The 14,635-nt window shown below is 42.8% G+C and overlaps 1 protein-coding gene across 1 annotated transcript in view; it reads right to left on the bottom strand.

The window, feature by feature from the left end:
• TEK (TEK receptor tyrosine kinase) overlaps positions 1-14,635 on the bottom strand; it is a 239,531-nt gene that overhangs the window by 144,821 nt on the left and 80,075 nt on the right. Inside the window, exons 3-4 of the mRNA XM_033919424.1 lie at positions 13,500-13,610; positions 4,274-4,426 (exon numbers count right to left, since the gene is read on the bottom strand). Coding sequence (XP_033775315.1) covers positions 4,274-4,426; positions 13,500-13,610 — 264 coding nt within the window. The remainder of the gene's footprint in view (positions 1-4,273; positions 4,427-13,499; positions 13,611-14,635) is intronic.

Raw genomic sequence — 14,635 nt, 5'->3', positions numbered from 1 at the left:
ACTCAACATTCCTAACTCAGCTTTTTCAGCCTCCAGGACCACTGGTGGTAAATTAGAAGAAAGATCACTGTCCAAAGGGGAGCTGCTCTCTGTGTGACTCACCCCTTCAGGAACTCCCGAATCAACCTGGGAGCTGGCAAACTCCCAAATTGTCTGCTGTATCATCGGGGAGGTAGGTATAGAGGTAAGAATGGGAGGTCTTGTTTTCCTCTTCCTCTCTGGCATTTCAGCAATATTAATCCTGAGGAAAGGCAAAAGTAACTTCAGTGTTCAAGGGAGCTCTGCAGGGTATTGCTGTTCAGCGGTCACCTTGTCCCTCCAACCCAAAGCTGGCATGTTCAAGTCGCTAAACCAAAACTACATTTTTTTTCTACGTTTATTGTCTGAACAGCTCTGCCTCTATGTCTAGGGACCATGGGATAATTTTAACAGGGAATGAGAAAGGTGCCAGTATTTAGTATCACCAAAGGTCAGAGTTGTCAGGGTGTGGTGTTGGGGTTGTCAGGGTGGGGTGATGGGGGACGTTGGGAAAGTGGGGGGCTTGGGGGGTTTGGGGAAGGGTGTCAGGAGTTTGAGAGGGCCCGGCAGCAGGAGGGAGTGGGCATCCCTCCTGTCAATCTCAAGGGAGGGGGGGGGGGGGTCCTCTGCCTGCTGCAGCCGGCTGAGCTGTTCACAGCAGAGGAATTTTCCTCTGATCAGCTGAGCCAGCAGGACTCTCCGAAGCCATGATTTTGGAGAGTCCTGCTGGCTCAGCTGATCGTGGGGCAAATTCCCCTGCCGTGATCAGTTGATGGTAAGGGATCCCTCAGCAAAGATAGGCAGCTGAGCACCTATCTTTGCGATCAGGCAGGCGCGATTCTCTAACAGGCACCAGTTGACATGGGCGCCGGTTAGAGAATCAGGGGTAAGGCAGTGCCTTAAGGTATGATTGACATGTGATTCTTGGCCGCTTTTTAGGCCGCCACCAAGACCAGCATCCTATACAGAATCAGGTCCTTACTAACTAATTAAAATTTTTAAATTGGTGTTTAGTGGCACTTATAATTAACTGTGCCAATTAAGCCAATTACAAAATTAAGTTAAGCGCCTAAAACTAATGGCATCTTGCTGATTTAAGCGGCTGTTTCTGGAATCAGGGCCTTATTGCTTTTGGGAAATCTTTGTTGAGCTATGGTCAAAATTCTATAATTATTCAGTTTGATCTTTCTTGTGCCTTCGATTTAGGGCAGGGGTGTCCAACCTTTTGGCTTCCCTGGGCCGCATTGGCCGAAAAAAATGTTTCTGGGGCCACACAAACGTGCAAACGCTACAGCAAGACAGAGGAGGGAGCCGGAAAGACGGTAAACACCCGGGGGCAGCACAAAATACTTTTGACCGGGGCCGCACAAAATACTTCACGGGGCCACTTGCGGCCCTTGGGCCACAGGTTGGACTCCCCTGATTTAGGGGATCAAAATAACATTGAAATACATATCCAGGGTAGAGTATTGGATTGGGTTTTGGGTTTTCTCTCCTCTCAAAATTACAGTGTTAAGAAGACAAGAATCTTTTCATTTCCTTGATAGGTCAACTGTGGCATACCTCAAGGCTCTCTATTGCCCCCTTCTCTGTTTAATGTTCTACTTAGATCACTTGTTGCAATGCTACTAAAAATTTTCATCTATACAGATGATATTACAATACTTCTCCCAGTTAAAGAGAATCGGCCCTCAACTATGAAAAAAATCATAAGATGCGTAACATGTATTGAAGATTGGATATCATCTCATTGGCATACATTAAACCGTGACAAGACAAAATTTCTGTGGATAGGTCCTACAGATCATCCTTGGTTGTCTCGGGTCAGATAGGGAAAATGCTTTAAGTACCTATATGTGAACCGCTTTGAGTGTGGTTGTAACAACAAAAAGACGGTACACAAAATCCCCTTTCAATGTTTTACTATAGGATTGGATAAATTTATATTTCGGGGTGGCGGTGGATAGTTGTAACACTTTAAAGTCCCAGGCAAAGTCTATAGCGAAAAATACCTTGTATATTTTTTAAAAACTTAGGGCTCCTTTTACTAAGGTACGCTAGCGTTTTAAGCGCACGCAGCAGATTAGCGCACGCTAAACCCGCGCTACGCAGCTAGAACTAACGCCAGCTCAATGCTGGCATTAGCGTCGCCCGCAATTGTAGCGTGCCCTAACGCAGCTTAATAAAAGGAGCCATTAGAGCTATCAGTAAATATTTCAAGTGCAGAGGCAAAGACAGTTAGAGGAGGAGGAATTGCCCCCTTCTCCAGCCGTGGTGTTACCAGAAGTAGTAGAAGCCGTGGAGACTTTGGAGCTACCGGTGGAGCCTGAAGTTTTTGCAGAAGACTCCAGAAGCAGGCCTGTTGGCCGAAACATGTACATGTCGAGTCATTGAATTATTGGATGAATAAAATCATTTGAACCATTGGATGAGTGTAAGGACATTTTTTATGATAGTTTGTGGTCATCAGTCTAATTAGGACAATTCCACTCCTTTCTTTAAATATTTCAAGTTAAACACCTTTAGATTATTGGTTCAGACCCTGATTTTGTCAAAGCTAGATTACTTTAATGTCTGCTGTGTGGGCTGTTCTAAATAGTGATTAAACAACTTCAGTTAACACATAATATGGCCGTTATTTGATCTAGTCAGCTCACAAGTGTGATGTGGTGATTGCCTTTTATCTGAAGTTGCATTGGCTTTCTCTTGAATCTACAGTAGAATCCAGTTTAAAGTGTGCGCATTATTATTTTTAAAATCTTATATGATTTACTATTTCTTCTTTGTAAAGGTAACTAATATGACATGCCTAATCAGTTGTTATTACACTTTCCCACTATAACAAGCAAAACAAAAACTAGAATACTGAATTATTTTTTATACTAAGCTGCCTTATCTTGGAATTCCTTACCAAAAGTGATAAGAATGCTAATTAGTTATCGATTGTTCTGTAAAGCACTTAAAACTTTTTTATTTTTAGAAAATATGTACTTCAGATGGAATAATGTAGTTCATGATGAACGTACATGTGTTTTTCTATTTGTTAGTTTTGTAGTTTTCTGTGATCCTGTAACTCCTAGGGCTCCTCTTACGAAGCCGCGCTAGCGGCTTTATCGCACGCACCTTTTTAGCGCGCGCTAACCCCTGTGCTAGCTGAAAAACTACCACCTGCTCAAGAGGAGGCGGTAGTGGCTAGTGCGGCCGGCAAATTAGCGCGTGCTATTATGTGCGTTAAACCGCTAACGCGGCTTCGTAAAAGGAGCCCCTAGTTTTAATGTTATAATGCAATCTGCGCAGAACTAATTGTTGGTAGCTGCAGAATAAAAGCATGAAGTAACATAATATAATATAACATTTCGTGACTAGTGCTGGTTTAATCCCATTGCCTATATCAGGGGTGTCCAATGTCGGTCCTCGAGGGCCGCAGTCCAGTCGGATTTTCAGGATTTCCCCAATGAATATACATGAGGTCTATTTGCATGCACTGCTTTCATTGTATGCTAAAAGATCTCATGCATATTCATTGGGGAAATCCTGAAAACCCGACTGGATTGCGGCCCTCGACATTGGACACCCCTGGCCTATATGGACCTTAATATTTCCATGAGTTGATGCATAATAAGCCCATGCATGCAAGGGAGAAAAGCCACATCGACTAGATGAACATCTAAATTCTCACATTTAAACTTAACATCAGCTCTCCCTCTCCCGAGTCTTTCACCCTGCCTCTCAACCCTATGCCTCTATATTCTGTCTCCAGAATATAAATTGTATGGCGTCCACCAGTAGTCCATTCCAGGTACATGCTACCCTCTTAGTAAAGAAGTATCTCGTCTTGTTTTCACTTAACTTAAATGAAGATGATAGCAGATAAGGACCACCTGAATCATGCAATCTACCTGGCTACTTTTGTCATATCTGTCAGCTCCAGCAATTCAGTAATCTGCAGAATAATATACTTTACCCATGTTAGTTTTTGGTATCTTCTTCTTTGTCTCTTGCATGTTCCATACTTGTGCTATCAAGGCCTCCTTTTACGAAACTGTGATAGCAGTTTCTAGCGCGGGGATCCGTGCTGAATGGCCCACGCTGCTTCTGACGCTCATAGGAACTCCATGAGCATCGGGAGCAGCGTGGGCATTCAGCGCGGCTCCCCGCGCTTGAAACCTCCATTGTAGTTTCGTAAAAGAAGGGGTAAGAGTCTGATTCATTTAACTTTGATGAATTCATAAATGTAGAAATGTGTAGAACTTACTTCTGACTATCAACCTGGTGCGAGCCATTGTGAAATGGCTTCCCCCCATGTACATGGCAGAGTACACCACTGCATCTCCTGGTTCAACATGAGAAAGGGGCATTTCCAAGACCCTATGCACATCATCCTTGGGCACTGTATGAATGAACGATCCTGAGGAAAGACATTCAGAAAAAAAATAGTATGTCAGCTCATTGGAAGTAGATGTGTAAGACTTGTCCCAACTTGTAAAGGTTTCAATAGTAAATAATGCCCCCTCCCTCCAAATAAAACTATCCACCCCAAGGTACTGTGGAAACTGAAACACTGCAGGTTCTTCAGCACAGTGTTGGGACCGCTGCTGTTCAATATATTCATAAATGACCTGGAAACAGGGACGAAGTGCGAAGTTATAAAATTCGCAGACGACGCAAAACTCTCCAGTAGGGTCAGAACTGTTGAGGAATGCAAAGATCTACAAAGAGACCTGAACAAACTGAGCAAGTGGGCAGAAAGATGGCAGATGAGCTTCAATGTAGAGAAATGTAAAGTCTTGCATATAGGGAAAGGGAACCCAATGTACAGGGAGGGTACTGGGGGAAGGCAACCTAGAAAAAGACTTGTGGGTACTGGTGGATAAAACAATGAAGCCGGTGGCGCAATGTGCAGCGGCCTCAAAGAAAGCGAACAGAATGTTGGGCATTATCAAAAAGGGTATCACTACCAGAATGAAAGAAGTTATCCTACCACTGTATCGAGCGATGGTGCGCCCGCATCTGGAGTACTGCATCCAATACTGGTCGCCGTACCTTAAGAAGGATATGGCGATACTTGAGAGGGTCCAGAGAAGAGCAACTAGGATGATAAAGGGCATGGAAAACCTTTTGTATGCTGAAAGGCTGGAGAAGCAGGGGCTCTTTACCCTGGAAAAGCGGAGACTTAGAGGGGACATGATAGAGACTTATAAGGTCATAAAAGACTAGCGGGGACAACAAAAACAAGAGGGCATTCAGAAAAATTGAAAGGAGACAGTTTCAAAACAAATGCTAGGAAGTTCTTCTTCACGCAGAGGGTGGTGGACACCTGGAATGCGCTCCCAAAAGAGGTGATAGGACAGAGTACAATATTAGGTTTCAAAAAGGGATTGGATGACTTCCTGAAGGTGAAGGGGATTGAAGGATACAGATAGAGGGTAACTATACAGGACACTAAATGAATGAGGAATACACGATTTAGGTAAAGGATCACTTACAGGTCATGGACCTGGGGGGCTGCCGTGGGAGCGGACTGCTGGGCACGATGGACCCCTGGTCTGACCTGGCGGAGGCAATGCTTATGTTCTTATGTTGGCCTGTCATATTTGCCTGCACCGTGTACAAGTCTGCAGTTTTGGTTTGTTTGCTCTGGCCTGTCATATTTTGCCATCTACTATATTTGACACTCTTGAGGCTCATCTATAATTGAGCTCAAACCAGTGCAAGATAAAGTTCACAAATGCAGTCTTTTCGTTTTTTGCTGAGTATACCTCTTTATGAGGAAACCTTTAAAGTGGAAATGGGCAAATTTGGTTAATAGGCTGAAAATAAATTTGGGGGACAATATTCATCTGGCAGCATTAAATGTCTTTTACCAAGTTTATTAAAATTTGATATACCACTTTAAAAATTGTCAAAGTGGTGTACATTACATTAAAAAAAATATAAAATTGGGAAAATATAACTAATACTGTAGATGAATACATGACAAAGTGAAACATAGGGGAAGAGAGATAGAACTACAATCATTTATAGGAGAGAGGGAGAAAAGGATAGCCACCAGCCGCATTATTCCCAGATATTCAATACCAGACAGGCCCCGGCTATGAATGTCCACGTTTATGCAGCCAGCTATCTCTTATATATTTATGTTAAAAAATTCCGCACATTTACTGCATAAGCAATACTGCTTAAAGATAGAACTGATTTTTATCCAATCTAATTTAACTGATAAACTTAGGCGGTTAAGTTCTGAATATCGGTACTTAACCATATAAGTGCTGACTTCATCCCTGGACCTCCCACATAATAGCTGGCTTTCATCTTAGCTAGCCAGTTAAGTATCACTGAATATTAGCAGATAGCCCCAAACAAATGATTTATTTATTTAAAGTTATATCCCACCCTCCCCAAAGAGCTCAGAATGGGTTACAGTTTACATTCAGTGTTACAATATAGGGTTTACATACAGTGTGTTGCAATATATCTTCATAAGTGGTATACATTCACTATATACTGGTTACTGGTTTGTTGTTTTGAGATGAATGTGACTGTGGGGCAGACTGGATGGACCACATAGGTCTTTATCTGCTGTCATTTACTATGGGGCTCATAATCGAAAGAGAAAAACGTCCAAAAACTGGCCTAAGTCGGCACTTGGACGAACATTTCTCAAAAACGTCCAAGCGCCAAAAATAAAAATGGGTTTTGGACGTATTTCTAAACAACCTAGGCCTTCATAGTGCTGCTCAACATCCAAAGCTAAAAGGGGCGTTTCGAGAGGCGTGTCGAGGGCGGGATGTGGGCCGGCTTAGACTTAGTCGTACAGCATGTATAATCGAAAGTAAAACATGGTCTAAGTCACAAAAACCCACCTAAACTCACCAGATAAACACTGCAAACATATAACAAAGACCCCCACACCAAAACGACCACCAGTGATTACCACCCCACCTCCACCAAAATTTTATTCGCAACTTTAAATTTCAGCCTCCAGACCATCATCACCTGGCCGCTGTCACAAGCCCAGCACTACAGCTAGCCTTGTTCCAGCTAGAAAGCAGAGGAACTTAGCCCTGAAGATAAAGAGAGCTGATCAATGCAGCAGCTCTCCAACTAGCATAGAGCAGAACTCTGATTCTGGGGAAGTTTCCAAGAGCAGGAGCCCTGGGAGGAGTTGGAACAGAATGGGAACAAAAGCTACTTTAAACCTAGACCAGTCTCTGGTAAGACTCAGCTTAAAAAACAGGCTCTGAGCCCTTTAGGCGCACACCTGCTGAGGTTAATTGAAGAGCAGGAGAAAGCTCAGGGAAAGCTGAAACCTGCCCTTCCCACACACAGGCTGGGGTGTGGCTCTCACAGAGCAAGACAGTTGGAGCTGTGCAAGCCAGGGAGAGTCAGTGTTGAGCCACCTGAGGAAGCAGACGCATGTCTAGGTGCTCCATAGGTTAGGCAGGGAAATGAAGTGGAGATGCAGGATTCAGAGGAATCCCTACTGGTAAACCAGCCAGACTGCCTGAGGCCGGAGGAAGCCATGGACATTTCATTGGAAACTGTTGAGAACAGAATGGATGAGAGTTAAGTTTTTTTTTATGCTTTCAACCACACTGGGTTTTTGGAAAAGGAACTGTATGTTTGCTGGCTGTGGGAGAATTTAAACGCACATTGCAGAGAAAAGTTGCCCTGTCTAAAAAGGACTTTGGACTGTGTTTTTTTTCTCCTGTTTTGAAAGATTAAAGCCACTGATTGACACAGTGGAGATTGTGGGGCAGAATCCACATAAGATCCACAGGGTTGGGATTGCGGGTACCTATTAGGCTGTATTTGAGAAGTGGATTCAGCAATTCCCCACCTCCATCAACTTACTAGGGTTGGTAGGGGAAAGCCTAATTAAACTTAGGCAGGCACAGTGCGCTTTACCAGGACAAGTGAATTTTTGCAGGACTGTGCAATACTCACCAATTGTTGTTTTTCCTTTTTGCTTGCAAGAAGCTGGTGAGAAACTTTAGGACTTACCCTGAGGCAAGAGTGTGGCCAGCCTTGTGCTGGCCTGGCAGTTAGAAGATCTGCAGGGCTAATAGCCAGAACAAGTGAACTGTTTGAGTTGTTTTTCCTTATTTTGCATATATTTTGAATATTGGCTGCATTATTGAATAAAGCCTTCACTATTTGAACTGTGGCTGAGCGGTAGCCTTATTGTGTGGGAAGAACCGTTGCCATTCTGACCATTTACTTCCCAGAACATTATTGTATCAGCAGGGCTTTCACCTTTTGAAGGCACGCCAGCGTTAGTGTTTTGTGCGCTGCCCAGTATCCGATCCAGGACTCGGTGCCGGGAGTGCGACACCGCCTGGCATAAGAAAGCCTAGTCATCCAGCACAGAGGCAGCTTAAGTCATCTTAGGGGTGGGTTAGAGACCCATAGAGAGGAGGACCTATGCCCATAAGCCCCTGTAATCACTGCATTGATACTGACACGTGTGCACTATCCTATACATCCCCAAAACCCTTTTTTACTGGCATATAAGTGGCTCCTGCAGCCATAAGGGCTATTGGGGTGGTAGATAAGTGGGTCTAGGGAATTCTGGAGGTGATTTGGGAGGATCACCGTGACCTATAAGGGAGCTGTAGTGAGGAGACGCCATGGCACCCTTTTTGTGAAGTTCACAGCAGTGCCCTGTAAGGTACCCCACTATTTAGGTGGCATGTCTGGGTGTGCAGTCCATCACTTTGCAGACCCCTCCCACGTCCAACAGGACTTGTTCTAGGCATTTTGGACTTGGACGGAATGTTGGACTGAAATGTGGTATAAAGATAGACGATTTAGTGGCATGGACGATCAGATCTGCAGGACGTATAATTAGACGATTTTCGAAAGTAAAAAAAAGTTGGACGTATCTTTCGAAAATGTGTCTTAGGCTCTTTTTAACTTTGGATGACTTGAGAGATGGACGTAAACGGACTTAGACGTCCCTTTCGATTATGCCCCTCCAAGTTACTAATTACATATAGGATTACTTACTGTTGCTGGTGAAGGGTTGAGGGAGTGACTAGGCAAAAAGGTAGGTTTTTACAGCTTTTCTAAAGTTAAGAAGTCCTTTAAGGGCTCTGATATGAGGAGGTAGGCTGTTCCAGAGGTTTGGTAAAAAATGGGAATAGGATCGTTTCCAGGCTGTCTGGAGCTGGAGGGAGGGTCTTGATGGTGCATTTAGGTGTTTTTCATCTTGGGAGTGTAGACAGTTTTATATTCTCCTGTTTGGAGGGTTGGTTGTTTATTATGATACATGAATGTGTATTGTTTTATGTTTTTGTATTCTTGAAAATCAATAAAAATGATGAACTTAAAAAAGAATTCCTATAAGCGTTGGAACATTTACCTCGCTGGCCCACAGTAGACACTTCTACCACTATTTATAAAAGGAGCCTTTAGTCTTTTGGACAAATGGTTGTTGGACCATGGCTTGATTCTGAACATTGATATATCTGCTGCATTGTGGTTTTCACATAAAGGGAGACCTCTGCTTGTTCATCCAACCATGAGTGGCCATCAAGAAGAAATACTAACTCTAGGCTTTTGTTGTGATAATACTTTGAAATTTGATAGACAGATCATCCATGTTAAATCTTGTTGCTTTCAACTACTACTAATTTGCCAGCTGAAGGCTCTTTTGATGCACCCAAGCTTGATCAAGCTTGTGCATACTGTTGTTACAAGCAGGATTGATTATTACAATTCCCTGTATTCTGGAATTATTGTAGCAAGTCAAAAGAGACTTCAGCTGGTGCAAAATACAATTGCATGTTTGTCAGTTGGAGAAAACCAGATCAGAATACTCTGATATTGAAAGAATTGCATTGATTGCCCATTTCTGCTCGTGTCACTTTTAGAATACTGCGTTTCATTTAAAGCACTTTATTTGAATGTTCCAGAATACCTTTCAAATATATTAATTAGGCAGGATCGCCAGAGTTTCTGTTTGCACTCCTCTCAGAGCTTTCTAATACAACTTCCTTCATTTCAAATGGTCAATTTGACTTCAACTAGGAAGCAAGCTTTCTGCTCTCTGGGACCCTCATTATGGAACATGCTCAAGTTACCATTAGTTATTTGGGTTTTCGTAAAGCATTAAAGATATGGATTAGTTTGACCTTTTTGCTCATAGCATCATTGATATTGATTAGTCAGTTTTTAATTCATTGTTTTCCTGCTGGATATTGTAATTTTTTTCATTTATTTATTTGGTTTTATATCCCGTCCTCCCAGAAAAGCTCAGAACGGGTTACATGTTTACATACAAATTAAAGTGAATGTATGTGTGGCATGGCAGGACATTGTTTGTCAGAGATGGCATGGTAAAAACATAACATGACAAGCATGGTATTGCATATGACAAAACATAGGATAGCAAACATTTCATGACAAAAGTAGTATTATAAGTGTGGCTAACATAGCATAGCAACCATAGTTTTATATATACAGCATAGCATGGTAAACATAGCATGGTAGACATAGAGGTGCATAATAAAAAAAAAAAAGGTCTAAGTCCGTTTTGGGCCTAGAGTACTAATCGCCCAAAGTCGGCAGCGTCTAAAGTCCATTCTCGAAAAATATGTCCAAAATATATTTTTTTCCAAAATCGTCTACTTCTACATCCAGCCATTTGATCGTCCAGACCGCCAAGTTGTCTATCTTTATACCGCATTCTCATCCATAAAATCATCCAAGTCCAAAACGCCTAGAACAGAATAGCACTTTACAGGGCACTGCTATGAACTTCACAAAAAGGGTGCCACATAAACATCTCACCACAACTGTCTTGCAGGTCATGGTGAGCCCCCCCCCCCCAACCTACTATATTCACCTGTTTACCACCCCAATAGCCCTTATGGCTGCAGGTGGCACCTACATGTCAGAACAGTAGGGTTGGAAGGGGGTTTGGTGGGCTCACATTTTTCACCATGAATGCAGTGGTTAGAGTGGCTTATGGGCCTGGGTCCTCCTCTCTATGGTTCACTAGCTCACCCCACAGACTCCTTAAGCCACCTCTAAGCAGCTCTACTAGGCTTTTCTATGCCAGGTGCTGATGTTCTGGAGGCAGGTATGTATGTTTTTATTCAGATTTTTATGGCGAGGGGGGGGCAGTGATCACTGAGGGAGTATGTGTGGGTCTGTACTTTGTCCCTGCAGTGGTTATCTGGTCACTTTGGATACCTTCTGGGCACTTATACCTGTTTTTAGATCGCCTAAATCACAACGTATAAGTTCCGTCTCGCATTATTGTATGAAAGATACAAGACATAGCCTTCAATCAGGCATGTTTCACAATCTTTTGCTTATTGACCACCGATAACTGATACTGCATGAGTTGCCAAAAACATCAGAAGTAACCAGTGGTGACCTACAACTTGGGAATCCCCATTCAGTATGTCTGCATCTGCTCTGCTTATTTGTAACAGGGGATTTCCATAAACAATGCAACTATGCTTTATACCCCTTTCCCTTTCAATTTTGCCCACTATTCCTCTACTACCACTGTATGTTTCCATTTTGGCACCATATCTGCTGCTCCTCCTCCTTTTGCATGCCACTTGAATACATTAAGAACATTGTGGCAAGTGGTTATATAAAATAATAAATCCAATGTGCATGCATGCACGCATAGGTCACAAACTGTTTGCACATGGCACATCAGAGGACACACAAGAAAATATAATACTGTGACAAATTTTAACTAGGTCTCATAAAGCAGCACAAGGAAACTGAACTATTCACATTTGCCTGATCTTAGAAGCAATGTTTTCTAATTATTTAACAAACCAACCCAAGTCTCCAAAAACACTGCTATAGATACTTAAAAAGATAGAATAATGAAGCAGAACTAGTCAATAGGTTCTTATAGGGGACTCATCTGTGCACATAGACACATTCCACCAAAAAACTATTGGGTAATTAATTAATTTGTGAAACGAGATGTCGTCAGTGTGGAGGGTCAGCGAAGGGAGAAAATTCTCCAGCACTTGACACAACTGGAAAGTGAGTACAACTCACTCACCTGCACACCATCACTGGACACCTCGTGTGTGCTCAAAACAATTAATAAGTGTTCAAATAAACTGTGATGCATGGATGATGTCACATGCATCCGCAGATGCTTGGAGGCCCTCCAGACCAGCGTGAAAGAAGAGGTGAGGCTGTGTGTAGGCAGAACAGGGCAGCGTTTGGGGCAGAATTGGGGGTGGCCATGTGTCTGGGATTTTTTAGCTTCAAATATGGTAACCCTAACCAGAGGAATGGAGCAGTGTCTCTCAAACTTTTTTAGCTCCGGCACACTAAATGGAGCAAATGTTTTTCACGGCACATTATAATTGAAATTATAAAATTGCAAAACCAACAAAAAATTAAATTTGAAAGTTATTTGTTTAAAGTTCTTTAAGCTATGTATGGGTAATTGCAACAACAGTGAAACTAAAGTAGATAGAATAGAATTGCTAATCAATGTGATGGATGGGCTTGTTTTTGAGTGCACATTAACTCAAAATGCAGCTTGATAATCGACAAGCAAACATGTATTTCATCATCCACCATCTGTAGTCGTTCTCCCTTTTTGTAAAAAATGTAATTTCTATCAGAGCTGAACATCCAAGTTCGCAAAGATAAGAAGATCCAAATGGTAACAAAGCCTTGATTGCTTTGTTGCTCAAGTTAGAATAACTACTGCATAAAAAATAATAATAAAATTACTTGCCGTTAGTTTTCAAGGACCAATCATGTCAAAGTATGATGCCTTTCTGGGCTTATACACACAGATGCTCATAACATTGACAGACCCTTGCGTACATGATGTACATGTCATTTATTCTAGTGTATACTTATGAAGGGAATTTTTAGAAATAAAGTAAAATTTTGGAATCTCTCATGGCACATCTGGAATCTCTTCAGGGCACACCACTGTGCCGTGGCACACAGTTTGAAAGACACTGCAATGGAGGATTAAGTGACTTGCTGAAGATTACAGTGGAAGCTACAGTGGAATCTGAACTTCTGACTTTCCTGGTTCTCAGTCTGATCTCAAACCACTGCCATACTCTATTGCACACCTTCAGAATATTCTCCCACTTCCACATTTCCCTCATCCCCCCTCTCCCCTCCCCCCCCCCCCCACCCGACACACACACACACACACAGATTGGATCTCTGAGCAGTCATGGAACTGAGCATCAGAGGTACACCTGTCAAAATTGCTCTTTGGCCAGCGGAAGACATCTTCCCACCATCTGCTTTTGTAATGTGCCTAGGTTGACAGACAGAAAGAGCATCCTAACGCAGATTCTTGTTCCTCATTGCACTATATCTGTCCAACTCTGCCCTATTGTATTGTGTAAGTGCCACTTTAGTCATGAAAAAATAAAATAAAATAAAAGGAATCACCGAACAGACCAATGAAGAACTGAAATAGATGGAAAGCTTTGAGAATAAACAAGCATGTCTCTAACCATTTTTGAAGATCAGAACATCTTCTTGTTTTGGGATCTGTCTGATGAAGGAAATGGTGACATTTTCTCCTCTGTTCACTGTAATAGTTAAGGAGTCTGGAATGAAAGATGCTGAAAAGAAAGATCATGAGATTACACAATAATTCCTTTCTCACATAATCAATATAAAATACAATTTATACAATTGGAAAAATTTGCTGAAAAGTAATGGCTGTCTATTGAAACCAACAGAAGCCTCCTGTGGCCTTTACTGTGGATTCCCTCCACTCCTTGTACATAACATATAGGAAACTTACATCTGCCTTTGCTCTATGTTCCTCTCGGTCTCAATATCCTGAAAAGGTTATTTATGATGGACACTGTCTGGGAATGGATAGAACCATATAAACATTCAAGTACATAGGCCCAGATTCACTAAAGATAGTGACTCAATCGCTGTTGGCTGATTCTCTGGCCAATTTTGAAACAGCGATTGATTCACTATCAAGTTTGCATGCAAATGATTTGCAAGGAGGTGCAAATCATTTGCATGCAAACTCACCGACTCACTCACTCAGTGAGCGATTAAGTCGGTGCACAGCTGTGACAATAGTGACAGGAGAAGCAGCCTCCTGTCACTACCGTCAGGGCTTCTGCTTTTTTTTTAATGGGGCAGATGTTCTGTGCGATTTAAATGTGCACCATCTGTCCCATTACAAAAGCTGACAATTGCCCCCCGCTCCTGAGCGACCATTCCCCTGCCTGCCTGCACACGCCGCCAAAAAAAACAGCAGGAGGGATGCCCACTCCCTCCTGCCACCGCAAAGCCCCCTCCCTTCCTCTGCCCTTCCCTGCTCTGTGTCCATACCTTTGCCGTTGGGAACAGGAGGAACCGCAAACATCTCCTGCTCCTTCTCCACCTGGCCTGCTATGCCACTGGACCTTAGGCCCCTTCACGGTGCATCATGTGATGCATGGGGAGGGGCCTAAGGCCCTGATTGGCTCAGACACATCATGCTCCTCCCTTGGGAGGGGCCTGAGGCATCTGAGCCAATCAGGGACTTCCTTAGGAAGGAGTCTAAGGAAGTCCCTGATTGGCTATTTGTTTTGGCCATGGAAAAAAAAAATGAAAAGAAAACCACGCAGACCAGTCATAA

The sequence above is a fragment of the Geotrypetes seraphini genome, chromosome 1 (assembly GCF_902459505.1).
Source record: "Geotrypetes seraphini chromosome 1, aGeoSer1.1, whole genome shotgun sequence".
NCBI classification, from domain to species: domain Eukaryota; kingdom Metazoa; phylum Chordata; class Amphibia; order Gymnophiona; family Dermophiidae; genus Geotrypetes; species Geotrypetes seraphini.
Note: the sequence above shows the minus strand (reverse complement) of the source record. Positions and strands in the feature narration are given on the sequence as shown.